Source organism: Apiospora hydei (genome assembly GCF_038363865.1).
Source record: "Apiospora hydei strain CBS 114990 chromosome Unknown utg000002l_segment0_segment0, whole genome shotgun sequence".
Classification (NCBI taxonomy): domain Eukaryota; kingdom Fungi; phylum Ascomycota; class Sordariomycetes; order Amphisphaeriales; family Apiosporaceae; genus Apiospora; species Apiospora hydei.
The window spans coordinates 700,941-726,202 of record NW_027117361.1 but is presented as its reverse complement, the minus strand read 5'-3'; the positions used below and the strand labels follow the sequence as shown (position 1 = coordinate 726,202).

The 25,262-nt window shown below is 54.6% G+C and overlaps 7 protein-coding genes across 7 annotated transcripts; 5 read left to right on the top strand and 2 right to left on the bottom strand.

Annotated features, from left to right (window-relative positions):
• Positions 1 to 299: 299 nt before the first annotated feature.
• Positions 300 to 9,959, top strand: PG997_000234 (uncharacterized protein; the record flags this gene model as incomplete). Its single annotated transcript, XM_066804549.1, has 4 exons — positions 300 to 2,165; positions 2,213 to 6,756; positions 6,802 to 6,887; positions 6,940 to 9,959. 4 exons carry the CDS (start codon positions 300 to 302, stop codon positions 9,957 to 9,959), a joined length of 9,516 nt encoding a protein of 3,171 aa, XP_066674322.1.
• Positions 9,960 to 10,842: 883 nt separating this feature from the next.
• Positions 10,843 to 13,810, top strand: PG997_000233 (uncharacterized protein; the record flags this gene model as incomplete). Its single annotated transcript, XM_066804548.1, has 4 exons — positions 10,843 to 11,227; positions 11,326 to 11,544; positions 11,615 to 12,475; positions 12,513 to 13,810. 4 exons carry the CDS (start codon positions 10,843 to 10,845, stop codon positions 13,808 to 13,810), a joined length of 2,763 nt encoding a protein of 920 aa, XP_066674321.1.
• Positions 13,811 to 14,912: 1,102 nt separating this feature from the next.
• PG997_000232 (uncharacterized protein) lies at positions 14,913 to 15,532 on the top strand (the record flags this gene model as incomplete). The annotated part of the gene is made up of 3 exons (XM_066804547.1): positions 14,913 to 14,957; positions 15,063 to 15,257; positions 15,338 to 15,532. 3 exons carry the CDS (start codon positions 14,913 to 14,915, stop codon positions 15,530 to 15,532), a joined length of 435 nt encoding a protein of 144 aa, XP_066674320.1.
• A 1,055-nt stretch (positions 15,533 to 16,587) lies between these two features.
• Positions 16,588 to 18,912, top strand: PG997_000231 (uncharacterized protein; the record flags this gene model as incomplete). The annotated part of the gene is made up of 3 exons (XM_066804546.1): positions 16,588 to 16,730; positions 17,114 to 17,290; positions 18,423 to 18,912. 3 exons carry the CDS (start codon positions 16,588 to 16,590, stop codon positions 18,910 to 18,912), a joined length of 810 nt encoding a protein of 269 aa, XP_066674319.1.
• Positions 18,913 to 20,043: 1,131 nt separating this feature from the next.
• On the top strand, positions 20,044 to 21,219 carry PG997_000230 (uncharacterized protein; the record flags this gene model as incomplete). Its single annotated transcript, XM_066804545.1, has 1 exon — positions 20,044 to 21,219. One exon carries the CDS (start codon positions 20,044 to 20,046, stop codon positions 21,217 to 21,219), a length of 1,176 nt encoding a protein of 391 aa, XP_066674318.1.
• A 336-nt stretch (positions 21,220 to 21,555) lies between these two features.
• PG997_000229 (uncharacterized protein) lies at positions 21,556 to 22,557 on the bottom strand (the record flags this gene model as incomplete). Its single annotated transcript, XM_066804544.1, has 1 exon — positions 21,556 to 22,557. One exon carries the CDS (start codon positions 22,555 to 22,557, stop codon positions 21,556 to 21,558), a length of 1,002 nt encoding a protein of 333 aa, XP_066674317.1.
• A 561-nt stretch (positions 22,558 to 23,118) lies between these two features.
• Positions 23,119 to 25,157, bottom strand: PG997_000228 (uncharacterized protein; the record flags this gene model as incomplete). Its single annotated transcript, XM_066804543.1, has 4 exons — positions 23,119 to 24,386; positions 24,457 to 24,553; positions 24,649 to 24,708; positions 24,783 to 25,157. The coding sequence occupies 4 exons, from the start codon at positions 25,155 to 25,157 to the stop codon at positions 23,119 to 23,121; spliced, it is 1,800 nt and encodes a 599-aa protein (XP_066674316.1).
• Between the last annotated feature and the right edge of the window lie 105 nt (positions 25,158 to 25,262).

Below are 25,262 nucleotides of genomic sequence, written 5' to 3'. Positions count from 1 at the left end.
TTTTTCCGACCTAGATACCCGATTACTTCAGTGTAATTCAAATCAATACCTACCTACCTACTTTAGCCCTTTGCGACCCCCATTTGAGCAACCCACCGCTCTGTCGTTGGCCACAAACCGACTCCTGTGCCCTTGACCCGAATTTCGGAGTGCAACCACCGATTCTGTGTCGAATCCTCACCCCCATCCCGGCTTTTCCTCTCCGACCCCTACAACTCCTCCTGCCGATGAGGACTCACGATACCCCGCCCTAATCATCGAATTCGTCCCGGCCCGGGTTACGGCGCCCCACCGTCAATATGTTGGAAGGCTTGGTCGCAGGACTGCTGAACCGCTTCCTGGGCATGTACGTCAAGAACTTTGACCCTGCCCAGCTGAAGGTCGGTATCTGGTCCGGCGACGTCAAGCTGCGCAACCTCGAGCTGCGGAAAGAGGCCCTAGATCAGCTCAAGCTGCCCATAAATGTTGCCGCAGGACATCTGGGCGAGTTGACGCTGGTGATACCATGGTCCAACCTGCGCGGCGCTCCGGTCAAGATCTTGATCGAGGATGTCTTCCTCTTGGCCTCCCCGAAAGAGGAGGCTGCCTATAACGAGGAAGAGGAGGAGCGACGGCAACAGCGCATCAAGATGGAGAAACTAGACTCGGCCGAACTGCTCAAGGAGCGTTCTCAGGAGGGCCTCAGCCAGGAAGAGCAGAAGAAGAGCCAGAGCTTCACCGAGAGTCTGGTCACTAAGATTGTCGACAATCTCCAGGTTACAGTGAAGAACATCCACGTCCGATACGAAGATTCCATATCCGCCCCGGGCCACCCCTTTGCCCTGGGCATCACCCTAGAGGAGTTCAGCGCCGTCTCGACAGATGGCGAGTGGAAACCGACCTTCATCCAGAACTCGACCAAGACAACCCACAAGCTGGCCAAATTAGGGGCTTTGGCGGTATACTGGAATACGGACACCAAGCTATTTGGCTCCGGCCGCGAGCTCCCTGGAAAGGGCGATGCTGAACTAGATTATGACAAGATGGTCGAGAATTTCAAGGGCATGATTGGGGGAGCCGACAATGGGAACACGGCAAACCACCAGTTCATACTCAAGCCGGTGAGCGGCCAGGCCAAGATTGAGTTGGATAAGACGGGCGACGCCCACGTTCCAAAATTCAAGGGCAACCTGTTGTTTGACGAAATTGGTGTTGTCCTCGATGACGATCAGTACCGAGACAGTCTGATGATGGTGGACCTATTCCACTACTTCATCCGCCACCAGGAGTACAAGAAGCTTCAACCGAAGGATGCTTCACCCAAGGAAGACCCGCGAGCTTGGTTCAAATTTGCCGGAAACGCTGTCTTAAACAAAATTCACGAGCGCAATCGTCGGTGGACATGGGATTACTTCCGTGAACGCCGCGATGACCGCAAGCGGTATATCGAGTTGTTCAAAAAGAAGAAGGCCAATCAACAGTTCTCGCCCGCAGAAACAGAGGACCTCGACAAACTTGAGAAAAAGTTGGGCTACGAAGATCTACGATTCTGGCGATCCCTCGCCAGGAACCAGCTGAAGAAGGAGAATGCTGAAGCACTCAAGAATGCACCGAAGCAAGAACCTCAGCAACAAGGCTGGATCGCCTGGGCCTGGGGCTCGAAGCCTTCTCACCCCTCGGATTCCACCGAGAACACCCAAATGACAGAGGAGCAGCGCCAAGAGCTCTACGAAGCAATTGACTGGGACGAGAAGACGGCTCTGGCTGAAGCCGTGGACGCGCCTCGGGATACTGTCAAGATGCAACTCGATGCGTCTTTGAGCACTGGTAGCTTCACTTTGAGACAGGACCCCCATGGATCCAAGAAGGATCTTCTGAGCTTGCATTTCGACCTCTTCAAGGCCCGAGGAATCAAGCGACCCGATTCAGTGCTGGCTGATGTGAGTCTTGGTGGCTTCCGGGTGCAGGATGGAACCACCCCTGCCTCGCAGTTTAAGGAAATTGTGAGGGTCAAAGATGCTCCAGAACTGGGCCGACAAAAGAAACTGTCCATCGTCGATTTGGAGAACACAGAACACGAGACGTTCTTCGATGTGTCTGTCGAGCAGAACCCGCTGGACGGCCAAGGCGATTTCGCCGTGACAGCAAAGCTCAAGCCCCTGGAGATTATTTGGAACCCCAACTTCGTCATCGGCATCGTGGACTTCTTCAAACCCCTGAGCGCCATATGGAGTCCATCACCGCGCTCATGGAGACTGCTGGCGCCACTGTCGAGGGCCTGCGACAGCAGACGAGAGCCGGCCTGGAGTTCGCCCTCGAGGAGCACAAGACCATCAACGCCAAGTTGGACCTGCAAGCACCTCTGATCATCGTACCTCAGAGCATCACGGTCAAAGAGTCTACTTGTCTCATCTTGGATGCTGGTCATATTAGTGTTTCCAGTGAACTGGTGGACAAGGATACCCTGAAGCAGATCCAGGACAAGCAGAACCAGCAGTACTCCGACGAAGACTTCAAGCAGCTCGAGTCTTTGATGTACGATCGTTTCCTTGTCAAGCTGACATCTACGCAACTCCTCATTGGTCCGTCGATCGAAGAGACCAAGACCCAACTTATTGAGAAAGACGACGCACGGCGTTACCATATCGTGGAGAAGATCAACTTGAACTTCACGGTTGCTATGTCGATTCTACCAAAAGCCCCGAATCTCACGAGGATGAAGATTGGTGGACACATGCCCGTGCTACATGCTGCAGTCTCGGATACCAAGTACAAGAGCCTCATGAAACTGATCGACGTTGCCATCCCGAAGTTCGGCGGTGACGACCAGCAGACTCAAATGCAGCAACAGCAAACCAAGAGACCCCGACTCCTCAGCACTGCTTCAAGCCGTTCGCGCAAAAGCCAACATAGGAAGCTTACCCCGACTAATAATCTGTTCATGACTCAGCAGTCTGCTGTGATTATCGACGATGACTTAGATGACGATGACGACGATGCCTTTGAGGACGCGCCTGACGGCAGCTCTAATGAGCAACTGAAGATGCAACAGCGAAGCTTCGAATTCAAGTTCGCCGTTGACAAGCTGCAAGGCTCCCTCTACCGCAGCGATCCGGACGGAAAGGGAACCGAATCGCTATTGGTGGAGCTTGTCGCCGAGAACTTTGACCTCGAGTTCTTTATGCGACCTTTCGATATGGCTGCTAACGTCTCGCTTGGCTCTGTAACTGTGGACGACTTCGTGGACAATCCTCCTGCGGAGTTTAAGTCCATCGTCTCTTCCAGTGATGCCGAAGATGGCAAGGAACAGAGAGAACTTGTCAAAGTCAAATTTGTTAAAGTCAAGAGAGACTCGCCTGAGTTTATGTCAGTCTACGACGGAATAGAGACCAACGTGGACGTTGCGATATCCACCATCAACTTGATCGTAACCAGGAAAACACTATTGACCCTGCTCGACTTCGTCCTTGTTACGTTCACCAACAACGACAACAACAATGGTGGTGCTCAGAAGCGGCAGCAGATCACGGACAGCGATGACGAAGACGATGCGGTTGAAATCGTGGAACCGGAACCAGAGCCGCAGCAGAACGAGGGAGGCTCGATACGTGTCAAGATCGATCTCAAGACGATTCGAATGATTCTCAATAACGATGGTATCAGGCTTGCGACTCTGTCTTTCAACCACGCCGATGTGGGCATTCACCTGTCGGGCAAGACGATGCGCGTTGGAGCGAAGCTGGGTGACCTGAGCCTGGTCGATGACGTGAACGTGGGCGCGTCCGAGTCCTCCAGCTTCCGGCGACTCATCACCATCCAAGGCGACGAACTTGCTGACTTCCGCTACGAAACCTTCGATGCCAGCAATGAGAAGGCATACCCAGGCTACGATTCGTCAGTGTTCTTGCGCGCCGGCTCCATCAAGGTCAACTTCTTGGAAGAGCCTTTCAGGAAGATCATTGAGTTCCTGGTCAAGTTCGGCAAAATGCAAGCTATCTACAACGCTGCAAGACAAGCCGCAGCCAACCAAGCCCAGCAGTTGCAGCAGAGTACGAGCCGCTTCAAGTTTGATGTCATTGTCAATACTCCCATCATTGTTTTCCCTGCTACGGTCGATCCGGATCAAGCTCAGCGTGACCTTGTGACAGCTTACCTGGGTGAGATCTACGCCCAGAACAAGTTCGCCCCCTTGGACGATTCCGAGGTTTCGGATATTGCTATGAAGCTCTCGGCAGGTATCCGGAACATCAGGCTTACATCACTTTACCACTACCCCGAAGACAAGTCGGAAGAACTTGAGATGATCGACCATGTCGACCTTGGCTTCAACATCACCTACGCTGAGCACAAGAAGGGCAGGGCCCGCCCCGACACGGAGATCGAGGGCAAGATGACAGATTTCAATCTGAAAATCACCCAGCATCAAATGCAGTCACTTTTGGTGATATCCCGGTCCGTTCCAGCTGCATTCTCTACCGATGCTGACGCAAGTGGCGAAGAGGCTGAGAGAGATGTGGACGAAGGAACGCTCCGTAGGGCGAAGACTATGACTTCTATGCATTCCACGAAAGAAGACAACTTGGTAGACCTTAGTCCGGAGCTGGGATCTCATGAGAATACCTGGACCAAACTGGACCTCGTGTTTAACGTGCACAAGATTGGTCTGGAATTGATCAATGCTCCGGATGACCGACCAGTTGGGGACACCGAGAAGGCCAGTCTTGCGCAATTCTCTCTCGACGACAGCAAATTGAAGACGCGCATACTCGCAGATGGCTCGTTGGCATCTGAGTTCGTCATTCAATCATTCACGATCCAGGACAGCCGTCAGAAAGATGCCAACAAGTTCCGCAAGATCATGACATCTGCCAACAAGAGTGTCCAACAGTTCATGGCAAATGTCTCAATGACTGGCGGTGAAAATAGGAATGTGGTTGCCATGGTTGCGATCGACAGCCCTAGAATCATTTTCACACTGGATTACATCTATGCCATCCAGCACTTCCTCGCGGCGGGATTAGCTTCAGATGAGCCGATGCCTGTCGACGACAGCTTGGAAGAATCACCAGAAGGCTCGGAGACGGAATCATTGCAGGTTACAACTACTGGCAAGTCGCAAAAGACCGTGTCTGAGAGAGGCGAGCCAGAGAAGAAGGAGTCGAAGATGGACATCGCATTCAGAGTGAACGTTGTCGACGCTCAAGTGATTCTCATCGCCAATCCCCTCAGCTCGAGCTCCGAAGCTATTGTATTGGGCACCCAGCAAGTGCTTCTATCACAACAGCACGCCTTGACCTTCCAGGTGTCTAAGGTCGGAATGTTCCTGTGCCGCATGGACAAGTTCGAGGCGTCCAGACTTCGTGTTCTTGATGATTTCTCCATTCAGATGTCAATGGATAGCTCTCAGCCGAACACGACGAACATGCACCTTGATATCGATCCGTTGATTCTCCGAGTATCGCTCCGAGATATTCTGCTTGTTCTCCAGATCGTGAGCAAGGCGTCTGAGCTGTCAGCAAATGAACCCGAGCCGCCACAGCAGCCCAGTGCGTCCGATAAGAAGGCCAAACAGCTACGGGATGAAGGTCTCAAGCAGCGTTCTGCCAGTGGCAGAGGTCAATCCACCATTGCGAAACGGTCAAAGGGTACCAAGACTATTGGCACCGTGACAACTAGAACCCGCAAGGGATCACAACCGCCGCAGCCGGTCCATGACGTTAACAAGGGTCCGAAGCGCCATGAGGAGATGACTGCTTCCATTGATGGTATTCGCGTCGTTCTGATTGGCGACCTGCATGAACTGCCGATCCTGGACATGAACATCAAGAGCTTCTCTGCATCTGCGGCAGACTGGTCTAGTAGCCTCAAGGCGGAGACGGCAATTGACATGTATGTCAATGTCTATAACTTCGCCAAGTCTGCCTGGGAGCCTCTGCTTGAGCCTTGGCAATTGGGTGTCGGTGTCGCCAAATCTCCAGAGGGTCTTCTGTCTGTTGACCTACAGTCGAAGAAGTCTTTCGAGGTTACTGTCACCACCGCAACTATCGCGGTTGCTTCCAAATCATTCGACTTCCTGACTGGCGACGAGGATGTCATTGGAAAGACCAGAAGCACCGAGGCGCCATACAAGATCAGGAACTATACCGGCTTTGATGTCGTCGTGGAGGCTAGAAACCAAAGCAATACTGAGAACATCTCCGCGAAGCTGACGGATGGCGAAGAAGCGCCCTGGAGCTTCGAGCACTGGGAGAAGATGCGCGAGAACATCATGTCCGAGAGCAACGCGGCTAACAGCGTCAGCGTCCAGATTGAGGGCAGCGGGTTCGACACCATTAAGAATATCCGACTCAACCGCGAGGGCGAGTACCTCTACAGCTTGCATCCCAAGGCCGACAATGCGCTGCACAAGCTCTTGGTAGAAGTCAAGCTTGGCAATGACAACATTAAGTATGTGACTTTGAGGTCACCATTGGTGGTCGAGAACCAAACGCAGATACCGGTCGAGCTCGGTGTGTATGATGCCCAAGAGGGCAACTTGCTCAAGATCGAGAAGATCCCGCCGGGCGAGAGCCGACCTGCGCCTGTCGCAGCGTGCTTCGTCAAGTCACTCCTGGTGCGACCAGACTCCGGGTTTGGCTATGCATGGTCCTCTGAGCATCTGTGGTGGAGAGATCTCCTGAAACGGCCTACGCGCACCCTGATGTGCAAGGGCGAATCCAACGATCCGTTCTACTTCCAGATGAGCACAACCTTTGAAAAGGGCCATTTCCTCACTGGGTAAGTCTCAATCCCACGAGCTGGTGAATGCAATGATGCTAACAGGATGAAACAGCAAATACCCTTACATGAAGATCAAGCTGTCTCCCCGATCGTTCTCGAGAACCTGCTGCCTTACGACTTCAAGTATCGTATCTACGACAAAAACACTAAGAAGGATTGGACGAACTTCTTGCGCAAAAGGCGGCCTTAGCCCGGTCCATGTGGTGGAGCTGTCCCACTTGCTCCTGATGAGCATCGATATGCAGGACACTGTCTTTAAGCCCAGCGAGTTTGCTATTGTCAACCCCGGCCAGCAAGAGGACTTCCGAAAGGAGAAGAGACTGGTCTGCAAGGACGAGGAAGGTCTTCAACTCCATCTGTCTCTCCACTACTACAAAGTTCCCGACGGCGGTGGCGCTTTCCAGGTTACCGTCTTCAGTCCTTACGTCCTTTTGAACAAGACTGGCTTGGATGTTAACATTCGCGCCAAGCAGCCTTTGCAACAGGCGAAGAGAGCCGCGGGACAGTCGCAGCTCAATGCATCTGCCAGAGGGCAATCCAAGGCCCTTCCTTTCATGTTCTCGTATCCCAGCGACGAGCAGAAGAACCGTGCGCTGCTGAAGATTGGAGACTCGGAATGGAGCAAGCCTCAGAGTTTCGATGCCATTGGAAGCACCAGTGATGTTATCCTGCCCGCCGTTAACAGGAACGCGGAGTACCATGTGGGCATTACTATCGAAGCTGGAGAAGGCAAGTACAAGATGACAAGGGTCGTCACTCTCGCACCGCGCTTTATCGTCAAAAACAAGCTCGGCGAGGAGATCAACATCCGCGAGCCGGGCTCGTCGAACATCATGACCTTGCAGACAGGTGCGCTGCAAGCTCTGCACACGCTTCAACGGTCGCCCGTTAAGCAGCTTGCGCTCTGCTTCCCAGGCATCAACAACCAGTGGACGTCTCCATTCAACATCTCGGATCTTGGAACCAATCACATCAAGATCGCGAAGGCGGGCCAACGCCAACGTCTTGTACGCGTTGAGGTTCTGATGGAAGACTCAACCATCTTCTTGCATCTCAGCATGGAGTCCAAGGCATGGCCGTTCAGCATGCGAAACGAGAGTGATACCGAGTTCGTGTTCTACCAGGCCAACCCCAACGTTGACGAAGACGGAGGCGAGGATCGCTCTGGCTGGCGGCCTGTCAAGTACCGCTTACCGCCTCGAAGTATTATGCCCTATGCATGGGACTTCCCGGCTGCCAAGTTCCGAGAAGTGGTCATTACCGCTTATGGTAAAGAACGGCATGTCAAGTTGGCGGAAATTGGCAACCTGATCCCCATGAAGTTCGTCAGTGGCACGGGTACTCAGAAGATCATTGACATCAACGTCGCCGCCGACGGCCCAACTCAAACCCTGATCTTGTCCAACTTCAAGCAAAGCAAGAGTTTGTACCGCCAGAGAACCGGAACCGGAGTGACCTCGAACAGTAGCGGAGGTTTCGAAGTCAAGAACCTGGACACTGGTACAACCTTCCAAGCGCAACTCAAGCTCTCGGGCATTGGTGTGTCGCTCATCAACACGTCGCTCAAGGAACTTGCCTACATCAACTTCCGCGATGTGCAGCTGAGCTACAAGGAGTCGGCGCTGTACCAGACAATCAGCACCTCCATCAAGTGGATCCAGATCGACAACCAGCTCTACGGAGGACTATTCCCCATGGTGCTCTACCCTAGTGTTGTACCGAAGCAGGCGCAGGAGATCGAGATGCACCCATCGCTCCATGCTCAGGTTACCAGGGTCAAGGACAATGACTATGGTGTCCTGTATGTCAAGTACGCGACGTTACTGCTGCAGCAAATGACCATTGAACTCGACGAAGACTTTATCTACGCTGTTCTGGACTTCACCAAGGTACCTGGCGCTGCGTGGACCGAGACGCACGAGGGCACTCTGTGCGACGAGGACTTGGAAATTCCCGAGCCGAAGCAAGAGCAAGGTGGTCAAGACATCTACTTTGAAGTCCTCAACATCCAACCTATGCAACTCGATCTCTCTTTCATGCGCACGGAACGAGTCAATGTGGAAGACAAGACATCGTCACGCAACCCCATCATGTTCTTCATCAACGCCATGACCATGGCAATCGGAAACGTCAACGATGCGCCCATCCGCATGAACGCACTGCTTCTGGAGAATGCGCGCATGTCGGTCCCTGTACTCGTACAGAACATGTCGAACCACTACAGTCAAGAGGTCATCTACCAGATCCACAAGATCATTGGCAGTGCCGACTTCTTGGGCAACCCCGTCGGTCTCTTCAACAACCTCAGCAGCGGTATCACCGATGTCTTCTACGAGCCATACCAGGGTCTCATCATGTCGGACAAGCCCGAGGATCTCGGTATCGGTATCGCCAAGGGAGCGGCAAGCTTCGTCAAGAAGTCCGTATACGGCTTCTCAGACTCGTTCTCCAAGATCACAGGCAGTCTTGGCAAGGGGTTGGCAGCAGCCACCTTGGACAAACAGTTCCAGGACCGTCGTCGCATCACGCGGGCCAGAAACCGACCAAAGCACGCACTCTTCGGCATCACGACGGGCGCCAACTCGTTCTTCACCTCGGTCGCATCCGGTGCGGGCGGTCTGGTGAAGAAGCCGCTTGAAGGAGCCGAGACTGGTGGCGCGGCCGGGTTCATGAAGGGCATGGTCAAGGGCGGCGTGGGTCTCCTGACCAAGCCGGCCGTCGGTGTGTTTGACATGGCGTCCAACTTCTCGGAGGGCATCCGCAACACGATGACGGTGTTCGACGGGTCGGAGCTCGACCGAGTCCGTTTGACGCGCTTCATCCCCGCCGACGGCATCGTGCGGCCTTACAACCAGCGCGAGGCGCTGGGCCAATTCTGGATGAAGCAGACGGACAACGGCAAGTACTTCAACGAGGTGTACGTAGCACACCTGGAGCTGCCGCGCGACAATATGGTGGTGATGGTGACGTACAGCCGGATCCTGCTGATCCGCAGCGACCGGCTGACGACGGAGTGGGACGTGCCGCTCAAGGAGATCCAGATTGTCAAGCGTGAGCGGACGGGTCTCAGCATCGTGTTGCGGGGCGGGTCCGTGGGCCCCTTCATCCCCGTAGGCGAGGAGTCGAGCCGCGAGTTCCTGTACAAGTCGATCGCGATTCCCGTCACCGAGTTCAACCGCAGGTTCCGGGGTCTGGAGTAGTAGGAGGATCCGGCTGCTGGGTCTGCGGGACATCGGAGGGGGCTTCAAGCGCTTCATCATTATCATCGCAGGATACGGAGGAGTATGGGGCATAGTCGGAGTCGGAGTCGGAGTCGGAAGAGACGGGAAGCTGCGAGGAAGAGTGCGGAGTGTACTGGCGGCAGCACCGTGAAGAAGAGTGGTGAGAGTAGAAAGAGTCGCGAGGACAGCAGGAAGAAGAAGATCCATGAGGGTAGAAGGAGCAGAATGTCGTGATGTCCCTTTTACTTAGGGGGTGGCATTCTTAACTTATAAATGGGGGCGTGGCGTTTAGGGGTTTGATAGTATCGGTAGCTTTTATATGATAATGATTCTGTACGTCTGGGTTTCTCAGCCTGATTGTGGTGTACTGTACTGCCTGCTACTAGCAGCAGATTGGTCCCCGTTACAGACCATGGATGCGATCATGCATAAGCGAGTAGACGCCATGCGGACTTTTCGTCGTCTGCTTCGGCGAAACCGCTTGAAAGACCCCTGTCAGTGCCAACGGGGCGACCCGCCCGATTAAGAACCACTCATTTGGTCGTCAACTGGTCGAGTTTCTGGCCAGCCTGCTTTGGCGATGGTATCTGATTGGTTCTGCGCCTCCTTTCCGCATCTACTTTTCAATTGCGTGTCATATAGTCGGTCACGATTGACCCCTCACTTGTTGCAGCTCATGAACTAATGGTTTCATTCTCTGATCGCTACGGATATGGCACCCTCCCCTGCTGTCCTATTTGAATATGAAGATGGGCTTTACTCGAACATCTATCGATGAATGGCATTTCTTGTGACTCGGTTTGGAACGTGAAGCGTACATTACACTTTTTTTATTCCCCCCCCTTCTTTTAGAAACGCTGCCATGGGGCTACAGGAGAAGCTCTCCAAGCTCATACGCAAGAAAAAAGCCGTCCCCCAGACTCCGCCTTTGGACACACCAACAACTGCAACAGAAGTTGTTCCGACATCCAAGGGCGATTCACCTAGTCTCTGGGACACGGCTTACGATCAGCTCAAGGACCGCAAGCCAGGCCTCATTAAGAAGTATGAGGGAGTGTTGTTGACGAAACCGGACGATAACGATGTCGACAACGAACTCTCGAAGCTTGATGAGGAAGCCCCCATCGCGCGGAGGACGCAGATGCAACGCGTGGCGGAGCAGGGTCTCAAGCGCGTCAACGAGAGCCGACAGAGTCGGGTTCTCGAGGGGATTACGCGGACGGCCCAGGTGCTTTCGAGCGTGAAGGGTATCGTGGACGCTGCCGTGAAGTGAGCTTCCCAGATCACCATCACACCCCGACACGGAGATAATAGCTGACTCTCGTTTGAAAAAAGGGCTCACCAGAAGCCTCAACCGTGTGGGCGGGGATCTGCTTTGCTCTCCCCTTGGTCGAGAACCTGACGGGTTCGATGACGGCTATGCGGGATGGGTTTGTGTATTTGACTTCGAGGATGGAGTACTATGCGGCTTTTGAGAAGGTGCTGTTCCGGCCCGCGGAGCAGACGTCTAAGGTGTTGGGTTCGCTTGTCAGGGCGAACGAGGCGGATGTTGTTCGGCTATATGGTAAGTGACTTCCAATAGTCATTCCATATGAGTTTACTGGCTTGGACGACGACTTAACCCGAGGATACAGGTCAAATTATCGAATATATTGCACAATGCGTCATACAGATTCATTACTCTAAGACCAAGCAGGTTGTTAGAGGCATGCTTGATCTAGATGGGTGGGAAGCTAGGCTCAAGTCGATCAAGGAGACTGAGATGGTTGTAGCTCGCAATGCCGAGCAGATGGGCACGGCCCAAGGCCAGGAGACCATCTCGAGACTCCGAATCGACTCTGCGCAGATGGTGGAGCTTCTCCAATCTTTTCTTCAGATAAGCCGGGAACAGCTCTTAGTAGCGAGAGAGGAAAGAAAGATTGCCGAGCAGAGCCACGGCGTCATGTTCCGACAGTTGAAGCTCTCAGAAACTGCTGAACGAAGAGCCTTGACCAAGGAAGAGCAGGATTGTCTTGGGGTCTTCACTGACGGCCAGCAAGATTACGCGGATTGGAAAGCCCTTGTCGCCCAGCGCCTTCCTGGTACCTGCAAGTGGCTCTTGCAGCACGGCAACTACCTCGAGTGGGAGAAACAGGACTCAGGGCCACTCTTGATATCAGCTGATCCTGGATGTGGGAAGTCGGTGCTTGCGAAATTCCTTGTCGATGAGCACCTACCCACGACAGCACCAGCAGCCACAATCTGCTACTTTTTCTTTAAAGATCAAGTACAGAATACCCTGCAGCAGGCCCTTTGCGCAATCATTCATCAGCTCTTGAAGAAGCGCCCGTCCTTGATGAGAAACATTAAAGATCACCGGGCCGTAACGAAAAGCATCACTTCTCTTTGGTCCGCCTTCAGCTCCCTGGTACAGGATCCCGAAGCCGGTCAAGTCATTTGTGTTCTTGATGCCCTCGACGAAAGTCGGGATGAAGACCGCCGGCGTTTTGCAGGATGTGTGCGAGATATCTTCAAAAAGCCCTCCCCCGCAAGGCACCACACTCAAAGTGGTCATGACCAGCCGACCGTACGAAACAATCACCTCGAGCTTCGGGAATCGGCACGAAGAAGTTCCTACCATCCGCATTCCCGGAGAAAGCGAACTCTCTGTCATATCAGACGAGATCAACATTGTCATCAAGCACCGGGTTAAGCTCTTCAGCAAGGAGTGTAACTTGAAGCCCACGCTGGCTACACATTTGGAGCAACGGCTTCTTGAAATTCCTCATCGAACATATCTTTGGATATACCTGGTCTTCGATTACTTGGAAGGGGGATCATTCAAGAGGACTGAGGCTAGTATCGACGAGGCTTTACGGACACTCCCGACAACTGTCGAAGACGCCTATGAAAGGATTCTTCAAAGGGCTCAAGACAAGACATTTGCTTTCAGAGCATTCTGCTTCGTGCTCGCGGCCACTCGGCCATTGTCTGTGGAAGAAATGAACGAGGCACTCAACACCAAGCGGGACACCAAATCGGCAAAGGAGCTCGACCTGGAGAGCTTGGACGATTTCGAGAATACAATCAGGCGGGAGTGCGGCCTCATGCTCTCGGTTTACGAGAACAAGGTCTACTTTCTGCATCAGACGGTGCGGGAGTTCCTTCAGTCTACCAACGTCACTACCTCAGAGCCTCCTCCTCTTACTCTACTTGATATAGCGAACCATGTCCCAGGAGTCTGGCGAAATTCCATCCCACTACAGACCGCCCACATGGTGCTGGGCGATTGCTGCCTGGCCTATCTGAACCTGGCGGAATGCCAAGAACTCGAGGCCAACGTGGAACGCCACCTCGCCTCCCGAAAGTGGCCCGGCGAAGATGTCCTGGTCAACCCCCGCGAAAGCTTCTTCCTGAGCGCTAGAGCCCGGTTTGTCGCCACGTTTGAGCAGGAGTTCAAATTCCGCTCTTCGCGGTTCTGTTCGAAATGGCGCGCGTACTGCTGCGCGAACTGGCGGACGCACGTGCTGGAGTCCGAGTGCCCCGACCTCCAGCTCGACGGCCGGTGCAGGAACCTGTTCCAAACGGGCCCCATGCTGCGCGACTGGTTCGATACCGGCAATGTCCGCTTCGATCGGACGTGCATTAACCTGGACATCGGCGATGTGGTGGACGTTCCGGGCTACAATACGCCGCTCTGCACTTTGGTGTACATGTTGCACCTGAAACTGACGCTGCTCGTCGAACAGGTCGTCCGGGAGGATCCGACGGTCTTAGGGTTTGACGAGCGCTCGCCCAGGGCTTCGCTGCTGGGGGAGTGCCATTCGGTGGGGGGAGTTGGAGCTCGCTGAGGCCTTGCTTCGGTTGGGGGCTGATTCGCAAGATCACTATGTCCGGAGAAACGAGATATTGGGGGAGAAGTACAGGAGGAGTCCTGATCATCTTTTGGCGGTTGTATCGAAGAGGTATGCGAAGAAGCCCGCACCGGAGCTGAGGAGGTTGATGTTGCTGTTTGTTGAAAAGGGTGCCGAAGACGCGTCGCATCCGGCATCCTGTCCTGATCATCGACCGTGTTCTTTGTTGGGAGCTGAGAGAGGTTTGTCCTAGATGGTATGGACTGCAATGGCGTAGGAGCGTCAGTGATATATCAACCTATTGACTCTAGGTGTCAAAGCGAAAGAAGCGAAATAACCGAAATAAAAAGAAGACTTAGAATAAACAAAGTAGCAGGCATAAACGAAATACCTGGAAAAGACGTCACATCCAACGCTTATATTGATGGTCTGAATATTGTGACTGTGATTTGGTTGTAGCCTAAGGCCAGACCACCGAGTGCGCAAGCGTATGTTATTGTGCTTGAAACTCTGGTTTGAGGTTCAATGTCTTCTTCTCGCCGAGTCATCTTTGCGAGCTAAGGGTGCGATTGTTGGAAGATGGAATACCAATGGGAGACGTATGTATTGCAGCATCTGTGTGCTATCATTAAGAGGGTATTGAGTATCTATGTAGGAATCAAATGTGAGTCCATGGCGCGGGCACCGATTGATTTTGGTAAGCCAGAAGAACAATAAACAAGTCTGCCGTGATAAGGTCAGCTTTCCAGGTGACGCAGAAGTGAAGCCGTGTCTGCCACGACCCTAACTCGTCGGCCCCTTAAACGCGACGACCCTTTATCCTCTCACTTCAATTGTTTCCTAGCCGTACACTCGTCGCGGACATTTCCATTCACACGACCATTGTTCCCGCTCCTGCCCACTTCTGCCCGCCAGCCGCTACAAATTTGGCAGCTTGGTCTTCACACCTCCAACCTCCCAAGACCACGGCAACATCTTTTGTTTCCCTTCGTCTTCCCACCCGCCACCACCCACCACCACCCACAACTTCCCCATTCTTTCGTCCAGCTCACCATCCTTCATACATCCTCATCAATCTCTACCATTCTCTTCCATCGTCATGGCCGCTAATGAAGCATTCTCCGCTGGTGACCTTGAGCTCATAGTCGGTGCATTGCACTCCATCAACCTCAAAGAGGTAGGAAGATATGGTTCCTCGCTGTCATTCTCTTACTTCTTCAGCTAATCTCAAGTGAACATTTGACAACAGGTCTCGGTTGACTTCGACAAGCTTGCCCGTGTTGCCGGCATCAACACCAAGAAGACCGCCTCCAACAAATGGGGCAAGATCAAGCAGAAGGTTCTGGCCGCCGCCGCCCAGTCGAAACTGGCCGAGCTGAACGAGGGTGAGTGCAAGCTCGCCGGCCTTGCCTGGCTGTGCTTCAAGGATGCCATGAGCCCCGACGTAAGTATTACCGAGGTTTCGTTCTTTCTGGCACTTTCTAATACGACCCGACCGCTGACTTTTACGGTTGCCTTATTTAGTACAACCGCATGGTCGCACTGGACGTCACCAACACCACCAAGACCGCCAGCAACAAGTGGGGCAAGCTCAAGCAGAAGTTCGCCCAGGTCTCTGCTGGCGATGGCGTCGCCACCCCCGACTTCTTCGCCTGCCCCGGCCAAGACCCCCAAGAGCGCCAAGTCAACCGGCACCAAGCGCAAGGCCGGCGGTGGTGACAATGTCGACGAGACTCCCACCAAGCGAGCCAAGCGTGCCTCCCCCGCCAAGCTGGCCGCTGACGAGCCCCCATGCCCATGGACGATGGTTCCGAGGATGACGCTGCTGCCGAGAAGCAGCTTCGGGAGGAGTCTGAGGCCTAAATTCCTTTGGTGATCTCACGGCCAACAATCCCGGGTTTGGGAAACACGATTGCACTTGGTTTTCACTCTCAGTCTGGATGGATGTGATGCAATGGGTTTTACATTCGACTGGTTATAGCGTTCACTTTCTTTATGGAGGATGGGATTTTCAGTTTCGGTTTCTGCGAAATACGATGAAAGCATGGTGGTGGTCTTAGGTTTTGGCAGGGGAACATGCCTGTCCACTTCTCTTAGGATTCTAGATATGACTTCATGAATACATCCATCCATAGCACATACTTATTGCTCTTTGTGGATTTGTGACTGCCTTGACGTATTCCTTTTACATAGATCCTACCTGGTATGTGTTTGGGTGTCTTGTGTGCCTTGGTTATGACATGTGAAGGAAGGGTGTAGACCGCCATTGTTTACAATTATCCTTCACCGGGGTGTCCCCATGGAGCGGTTGCCTAGGCGTTCAAATAAAAAACCCGGGGAATATCCCCGCAAGTTCTGGGGAAGCAGAACCGAATTTATAGAACCGAACTTGTAATACCGAAGTTGCAGTGTTAAACAAGCAGTACCGAATTTGCAGTACCGAACTTACAGAACCGAACTCGGACTTGTCATGGTCCTCATCTCTATTGCAACCATAGCCACAACTGATCTCCCCACGATACCAGAAGCACAGAAAAGCCGGTATATAGATATGGCTACCAGTGCGATGTTGCCATCCACCCAGCATCTGACAGCATCATATTTCCTGACCCAGAAGGTGCATATATAGGTGATGTATGATGGAGTCTCATCTCACGAACCCCTTCCAGAAGGAGACAGACTTCGCCCTCGCCTCCGGCTGCGCCTTGGCCTTCGTAGCCCGCAAATGCTTCGCCGCCATCTGAAAACAGGACATCCAACCCAGCCCAGCCGAAATGTGCGACGGCGCCCCGCGTCTTCTCTGTGTAGAGCCGACTGCTGCCCATCAAGAATCCCGCAACGCCCAAGGCGCCCGTGGCCCATCCTCGCCTACATGCGGAGCACCCCAAACCATGTACAACAAGCCCACAACAACCCCGTACGCCCGCGACGAGGGAGCGAGCTCCGGGACAAGCAACAGAGCAAACACGGGAGCTCGATGACGCCCACATCATTACTGGGCGCTGTGGGACTTTGAGACGGAGCGGGTCGTTCACGTGGGACGTGTCGTACGACGAGAGTGTTTAGAGACAGGCGCTCGGGTGGATTGCCAATATGACGTTGCAGAGGGAAACTGATGGGTGTTATTTTTCCCCGAAAACATCAAGATTGACATTTTCTTTCACGTTGGAGACATTTACATCCCTGGTATCCTTGGAATTATTTCGTTGATAGCTCAAATTCTTCCCCGATAGCTACTTACATTAATTACCTACCCAATGCTTTCCACGGTCGGGCCGTAAGAATGACTTACCGACGTAGCTCAGTTAACCTCCTCCACCTTGACGATCCTAGTCTTCCCATGCAACCCCGACACCCCCATCATCGCCCGAAACATCCCCACATCCAGCACGTACGCGCTCCCTCCGCGGGGTCGTCCGCGGGCAGCGTCTTCGCCCCGCCCGCGTCGGCGCCCTGGTACCGCCACCAGATCTTCGGGTTCGGGCGCGTCAGCGCGATGACGGCGTTGGCCTGCGCCTCGGTCACGAGGCCGTGGTGACAGGCAGCCCGTCGCCATCCAGTACATCCACATGTGCACGAGGTCGCTGTCGGGCCACAGGTTGTGATAGTGGTGGGGCCGGGCGGGGCAGTGGTCGGGGTCGTGCTTGATGCTGGCGGTGCTCGGGGTCAGGAGGCCTTGCACGACGAGGCGGCAGGGGTGGTCTTGGAATTCGACTTCGAAGAGGCCGGTGGGCAGAGCGGGGGAAGTGGGAGTGGACGTGGATCAAGATGCCATGGTGGTTGAGCTGAAAAGGACAAGAGATATAGTAATGGAATGGCTGAGAGAGCGGAGCTTCAGGGGGCTACTTATATATAATGCGTACCTATGAAACAGCTATCTGCGTCGGGTCGGGAAGGCCTGTTTGTAGTGAACATTGCCGTTTGTAATAACAAAGCCCTGCATCAGAGATAGTCAGCCACCTGTTTTCTCTTTTGAGTCCTACAATCAGGTGCGCATGGACAAGGACATGGTGTTTGATATTTCCTTTATCTCGCCTATCGGCAACCAGATCTTGTTGGTACGTGTTCTGGGTCAATTCTTCGCACACCCGTCTTCTGACTTCTCTATTTCCATTTCTCCTTGGGGCCTGCTCGCGAGGACTAAAAACATAACGTTCCAGGACTGAGGTGATCGATGGCGTGGGGCACGCTGGTGGTGATGGTGGTCGGTCATTCCAGCAACCCGTTCTATCATGGGTCGAATGGCGTCGTCGGCCATAACGGGGAGATATACATCTGCACCTACTTACTCGAGTGCAGGAATGCGTACGATTGCGGGACGGGTGTCGAGTTTGAGGAAGCGGATATTAATACGCTACGTGGAAAATGCAGAAGGATCTTGATGGGGCATTTCAGTAAATATGTCTAGATTGACAGAGTCTCTCGCACATTATGGACAGATACACAAATATTCTATTATGTTAGCCTGGGACATTCGCATTGTACATTTAATAGCTTTGCTCGCCTAAGGTTACCTACCCTGACTCATAATATTTTCCTCGTTCGGACCACATACGGAATGACTTACCTGAACCGTTCTAATTGACCTCTTCCACCTTGATGATCTTAGTATCCCCCATCGGCTGGACCGTCGCCCCCATCGCGGCCCGGAACATGTCAATATCGAGCACGAACGGGCTGCCCTCCTTGGGGTCGTCCTCGGGCAGCGTCTTCTCCTTGCCCGCGGGGCCGCGGTACGACCACCAGAAGCCCGGCGTGGTGTTCAGGCCGGACATGTCCATGATGGCGTTGGCCTGCTGCTCGGTCACGAGGCCGTTGTGCAGGCAGACGGTGCCCATGTAGAAGATCCAGGTCTTGATCATGTCGGCGTCGGAGCGCACGTGGTGGCCGCGCTCTTTGCAGTCGGCGGCGTGCTTGATCTCGGCCCGGTCGGGCGTCAGCATCACCCGCACCACCAGACGGCACGGGTGGCCGTCCCATTCCACTTCGAAGGTGGTGAGGCGGTCGAGGGCGATTTGCTCGGTGCCGGCGGGCTTGGGGGAGGGGGAGGGGAAGCTGACTTTTCGGAGGAGGCCATGGTGATTGAGTGGGAACTGTAATTGTGGAAGTAAATGTGGGTGTGAATAGGTGTCTGTAATTGACGATGTGATGACTAGTATAGGGATGGGCCTTCAGGGGGTTATTTATATGTACGTTGTGCCAAACAGGTACCCGCTTCGGGTCGGGAACAACCGTGTAGTGCAAGGGCATTATCGCGACAACAAAGGCATAGGATGCAGGACTTCTTTATCTGACCTCTTGGTAACAAGGACTTTGTGACTCTTTTCCTGGATTCTTCGCTTTTGGTGATGGGGCTTCGAGGGGTAACTTGCTCAACGACCCATTACACCACCAAACTTTACCGTGCCAACTCACTCGTCAACCCCCCTTTTCCCCCAGCAGTAACGTAGCCACGGCTAGGGTTTATGAATCTATTTGACAGAGATCTCCCTCGACCGGGCCGGTGTAGCCTAGCGGTAGTATTCTTATTTATATACTTAAAGGCAAGAGGGTTCAACTCCCTCTGCGGTCACTTTTTCGATCCCGTTTGGGAGCGTGTTTTTCTTTTTCTCTTTTTTACCTTTCGCGGTTTGGCAACACCCGATTAATTCAATTTATCCTTCTATTCGTCACATTCCCCAAATTTACGAAAGCAAGTCAATATTGGCAACTATTTTCAATGCTCGTATGTTCCCAGGTAAATTCAATTATAGAGCCACTATATCCCCATAGCGTATATTCTTGTCTTTCAAAATTAGTGTTTGTAACATAGACCTGGAGATAAGTCCTCGCTACCTAGCTACATAACTTCATGGCTAATGGCTGCGCTCCGCAAACAAAAGGCTTGTTTACTGCAACTCAGGCACTGATTACAATGCCATTGTTCATATGAACCCTCAAGAAGGGATTTGTGCTGACTGAACAAAGGTCATGTTCATGATGCATCAATACCACTGTTCCGCCCATACGGGCCATATTTAGAGAACCGCGGGCTCTCTGAGATGGCAGTATTAGTCTAGTATCGACACCACTCTTTGAAGCAGCACCAACGCAACTCTCAGAACTCCAAAACACCAGATATAACCTCCCCTCCCTTGTATGATACCCAACTCCATCATGTCTGCTTCCAACAATAATAACAACAGCAACAACCAACCACCCCGGTTCCTGAAAATATAACTCCGGAACTCATGGAACAGATCGGGGACGAGGCCGTGCGGCTCGTGCAGTTGGCTCTGCAACGCCCTGCCGGCTCCGCCACGACGGAGGTTCCCGGTACCAATGGCAACCTGGTCTATGGCACGAGCACCGTGTCGGGATTCAACGCGGCGCTGTTTAAGCACTGGAGTTTTGCCGAAAGTGAACAGCTGGCCAAGGAAACCGGCCAAGAATATTCCAAGGTAAGCCAGGCCGACGTGCGAAACGCCATCATCAGGCCGCCCATGTGGGTGAAGGCGGACTGGCTGCACATGTGCCACTTGACCGAGGCCCTCTACGCGGGTTCCAACGGGATCAACTGGAGGTACGGCGAGCCCCAGCGCGTCGAGGTCCCGCCCGCCAAACCCAGCTCCCAGTACCGGCTGACGATCGAGGCCAGGGCGAACCTGCGCAGCGCCACCTGGGGCCAGCCCTGGCCCGAGCTGGACGCCTGCACCGCCAACCGCATCCTCGAGACGGGCAACGAGGTCCTCCTGGGCCAGGTCCACGTCGCCTTCGTCCTGTCCCGCGCCCCCGGCGCCGACGCCGCCAACTTCGCCGTCAACCCCTTCCAGCTGCAGCGCCAGAACGTCGCGGACCAGCTCGAGCTGCTGGCGCCGCAGACGCCCGACCACGCGCCCCTGGTGTACGTGACGGACGCGGACCCGGCCGCGGGGACGCCGCTGCGCGTCGGGTGCAGCAACTTCGTCGACCACCGGCACATGGGCGAGGCGCAGCGGTTCCCGGACGTCCTGACGGGGGACAACGGGTACCTGTCCGAGGGCAACGCGGGCGAGGCCGCGGGCCGGCTGCTGGCGGACGGGCAGGAGACCATGGTGCAGCAGCAGAGCGAGGGGTTGCAGCCGGGCGTCGGCTTCATCGGGGCCGCCAAGCACAAGCTGCGCGAGGCGGCGCGGTTCGGGCTCGCGACGGAGCGGCTCGAGCGGCGGCCGGACGAGGGCGAGGACGTGTACGTGGACGCGGCGCAGTGGGCGCTGCTGGAGCCGGACTTTAATGCCGCGGTGGGGCCGCTCGACGAGGTGCAGTATCTCACCGCGCTGATCCTGGCGTTCATGCAGTTGCGGCAGCAGGCGCTGGAGTACGGGGCGTTTAAGGAGGAGAGGCTGCAGGCGGCGATTCGGGACGGGGATGTGGTAATGGAGGGATAGACATAGGTAAGTGGTGAGAAGGTTGTGGATTGATATAAGTGACACTAGTGCAATCACGTAAAGTAGAAGGAGACGGAATTTTCAGCAATTTTGGTATGTCTTCTATTTCCCCTTCTTCTATCAAGGTTGTATCTTCCACTTGCAGGAGACAAAAGTCAAAGACCAAAAACAAACGGGCTTCAAATAGGAAGACATCTTTATTTACACAGCAGTTTGCTACTCCCTATCTGTGATTCGTATTCATGACAGATGGGCAGATCAGCTTAAGATTCACAAGCGATATCACGCACATCACGACTCTAACTAAAGGTGGGCGGGAGGAGTACAAATGGCCCCTTATGTTAATGAAATCGCCTCATCAATACCCGTAAACCAAGCCTGGTTGTTCTCGACCGTATAACACATCCGAGTAATGATCATGGAGAGCAAGCTCATGTCAATTAGATCTTGGTGCGACAGCGCCTCGGCCACGTCTCCAGTAAAACGGCAAGTCCCAAATATGCGGCGTCGAAGGCTTATTACCCACGGTTTGGTGCGCAGTTCCTTGGAATTTTCTCGCTTCCACGTCTCGATCCACGAGGCGTATTCCTCGGCGTACTCGGACGGCCGCATCCCTTCGACGGGAGGACGTATGAGGTCGTACACATCCAGCAGACGACTTCGGAAGAAAGTATCGGCGGCTTGCTGCCTCACCGCTCGGTGCTGATCGAACGATTCTCGTGACCAGAACCAGGTTCCCTTGTCCAGACATAAGCTGCAGTCGAGGTTGCCGATCAAGGTGGAGGTCATCAGCACCACCGCCTGCTCGCTGACACATTTGCCACAATAAATCTTCCCCGGCGGGCTATCCCACTCGCTTTCGGTCTTGGGGATGTACTGGAGTATGGCATCGTACGGGAAGAAGCTGTATACACCATCCTGGTTAGTCTTAAATGGAGAGCATAATGGCGCCGGAACCCTCTCGTGACAACTGCTGCAGGCGATGTCCTTTCGGCAGATGGGGCACTGTTTAGATATCTGCGCCCACGCGGCGAAGCATTTGCTTCCAATCACGTGGCCACACGGGACGACAGCCGCTGGCTCTAGCTGCATCTGGTCGTAGACATCCTTGGCCGTCACTTCCAAGCCCCCTCGGATGGCATTGGTGCACCATTCGCCGACATCGGTCGATATGTCAAGCAGCTTATAGCATATAGGGCACTCGGAGTGAAGCCTGGGTTTTCCCGGCTGGCCTGCATCTTTTAGCCAGCCTATAAAGTCCGGCAGCCATGTCGATACGATAATGTTGTTTTCATTCTGCACATCCCCTTGGGCACTGGGTATAGTGCTCGAAGACATTGAGCCCATGGGTTTGTTAGCCGGCGTTCTGCTAAAACAAATACTATGTGTTTGTGTAAATATGGGGTTGGTTGATCTGTTGTTCTAGCCTATCGACACAACAAATAGGCCAAGTCGACCTTTATTTATATATAGACAATTGTGTGACTCGACCCAACCTGCATAGCTCTTTCTCTATAAGAGGCATGGTACTAGTCTTGGCATGGTAGAATATGCAGGTAACATGGCGAATTTTACTATGCAAAGACCAGTTTCCCCACGGTTCGGATATATGAACAAAGGGGCGAACTGAGACAAACGACCCGCCTGGACGACAATGGGTTTGACTTCGAGACTAACCCACGCTAGATGTCTCAGGTATATTCTAGTCATTGTACTCAAGGACTTGCTCGATTCTGGCCAGACATGCCACACACGCTTGGGCTGGCTTCGGATTAGAAAGGATGTATAAACCATTAAGGATTAACTGAATTCTATTTCAACTTTTCGTCTCTATGATTTGAGTAATGAATCCATGATACGCACATCATGAGTGATTAGCTGGGCCTCGATACTGCTAGATTAAGCCTTGGACTTGATGATATCCGCCGCCTTCTCGGCAATGGCATAGGTAGGCTGGCACGTGTTACCTCCCGGCAGCGAGGGCATGATACTAGCATCAACGACGCGGAGATTCTTAACGCCATAAACACGCAGAGTCTGATCCACAACCCCACCAAGCTCCCGCGGCATCAGCGCCGCCGTACCCGCCGGGTGGTAATCCGTCGGCGTCAGCGCGGTGGGCACCCACGCCGCAATCTGCTCGTCCGTGACCACCTCCGCCCCCGGCGCCGTCTCGTTCGGCCCCAGCGCCTTGAGCGAGCTGTCGAAGTGGAACCGGCGGTACCACTTGACCATCTCGACGACGACGGCGCGCTCGACCGGGTTGCTGAGCGAGCGGTAGTCGACGACGGGGTCGGCGCCGAAGGGGTCCTGGGCGTTGATCCGCACGTGCCCGCGGCTGAAGGGCTGGTTCAGAATCGGCTCCGACGCGCCCGTCGTGGGGTCGACGCGGTACCGCGCGAAGACGGTGTCGGGGCTGCGCATGGCCCGCGCGAGCCCCTGCATCTGCGCCGCGTAGCCTTTCGCGACGGCGGCGTCGACGTCGGCGGCGAGGTACTTCGTATGGTCCTGCGCCTCGAGCTCGGCCGCGAGGTCGGAGAAGCGCTCGGGCGCGATCGCGGTCAGGGGCAGCCAGCCCGCGACGTTGCCGTAGGCGATGGAGTGCGGGCCCGTCCGGTTCGCGGCCCAAAGGTCGTCGGCCCATTTGCCGAAGGCCGGGTCGGCGGTTAGGTCGTTGGCGTTGGGGTGGATCTGTTTCAGGCCCTCGAGCGCGATCAGGGCGCCGACGTTGGAGTGGTCCTGGAAGTTTTCGCCCACGCCGGGGAGGTCGACGAGGGTCTCGAGGCCGGCGGCTTCAAGCACCCTCTTGGGGCCGATACCGCTTAGCTGGAGCAGCTTCGGGGTGTGCACGGCGCCGGCGGCCATGAGGATCTCCTTGGTGGCTTTGACGGTGGCGACGGAGCTGCCGTTGCTGGACTTGGTGTAGAACTCGACGCCGGTGGCGGCGGTATCCTTGTCGAGCAGGACGCGGCGGACGGCGGTTTCGGCCATAAGGTGGTAGTTGGGGCGGTCGCGGTGGTTGCTGTAGTGGGCGTTGAGCGCGAAGGAGCGCTCGACCTTGACCGGGTCCATGAAGGTCGGGTACCAGTAGACACCCGCACGGCCAGCGCCGCTGTCGGCGATCATCTCCACGCCGGGCAACTCCTGGAAGGCGCTGACCAGGGGGTCTGGGAAGGGAATATACTGTTAGCATTGCTCCGGCATAAATCCTGTTCCAATGCAAGGATGGGAACTTACCAAGACCGGGGTATTGAAAGCTCGGGAAGCTGGCCTGGATAGGCGAGTGCTCGCCCCAGTATGAGGTATCTGTCGAGATGTTGAAACGCTTTGCCAGCTCGGTAGGAGGGGGTTCAGAGTAAGACCCTATTTCCATAAACAATCAGTCCCAGACTCTCACTCCTGCAAGCAACATGTCTTCGTCGGACTTACCTTCTTGAAGTACGGCAACATCCCGTCCCAGCTCCAATCCTGCGCATTATCCGCAAACAGCTGCCCCCACCGATCATAATCCTCCCTCGACCCCCGCAGCGTCATCATCGCATTAACCCCCGAACTCCCCCGACCATCTTGCCCAACCAGACATCGATGCTTCTGCCGCCGAGGTTCTCCTGCGGCGCCGACGGGAAGAAGTAGCGGGGCTGCCGACGCGTGCCGCCGTCGGTGACGGGCAGGACGTCCGCGTCGGGCGCGAAGATGCCGGCCTCGAGCACCAGGACCGTGACGTCCGGGTCCTCGGTCAGGCGGTCCGCGACCGTCAGGCCCGAGGTGCCGCCGCCGACGATGACATAGTCGTAGGCCGGGAGCAGCTGGGAGGCGTCGCGGATCTGGCGGGCTTGGTGCGCGGAGCGCGGGATGGCGAAGCCGGTAGCTGTCGACACAAGGGCCGACGACGCAGCTGCCAGCGTCCACAGCAGCGAAGAGCGCTTTGAGAGCGACATGGCGGAAAGAGAGTGTGGAAGAGGCAGACGAGCTGTTGCAAGGAAGTCGACCGGTTTGCTCAGGTACAAAGAGCGAAGGGAGCCTGGCTGAGACAAGAGAAAGAG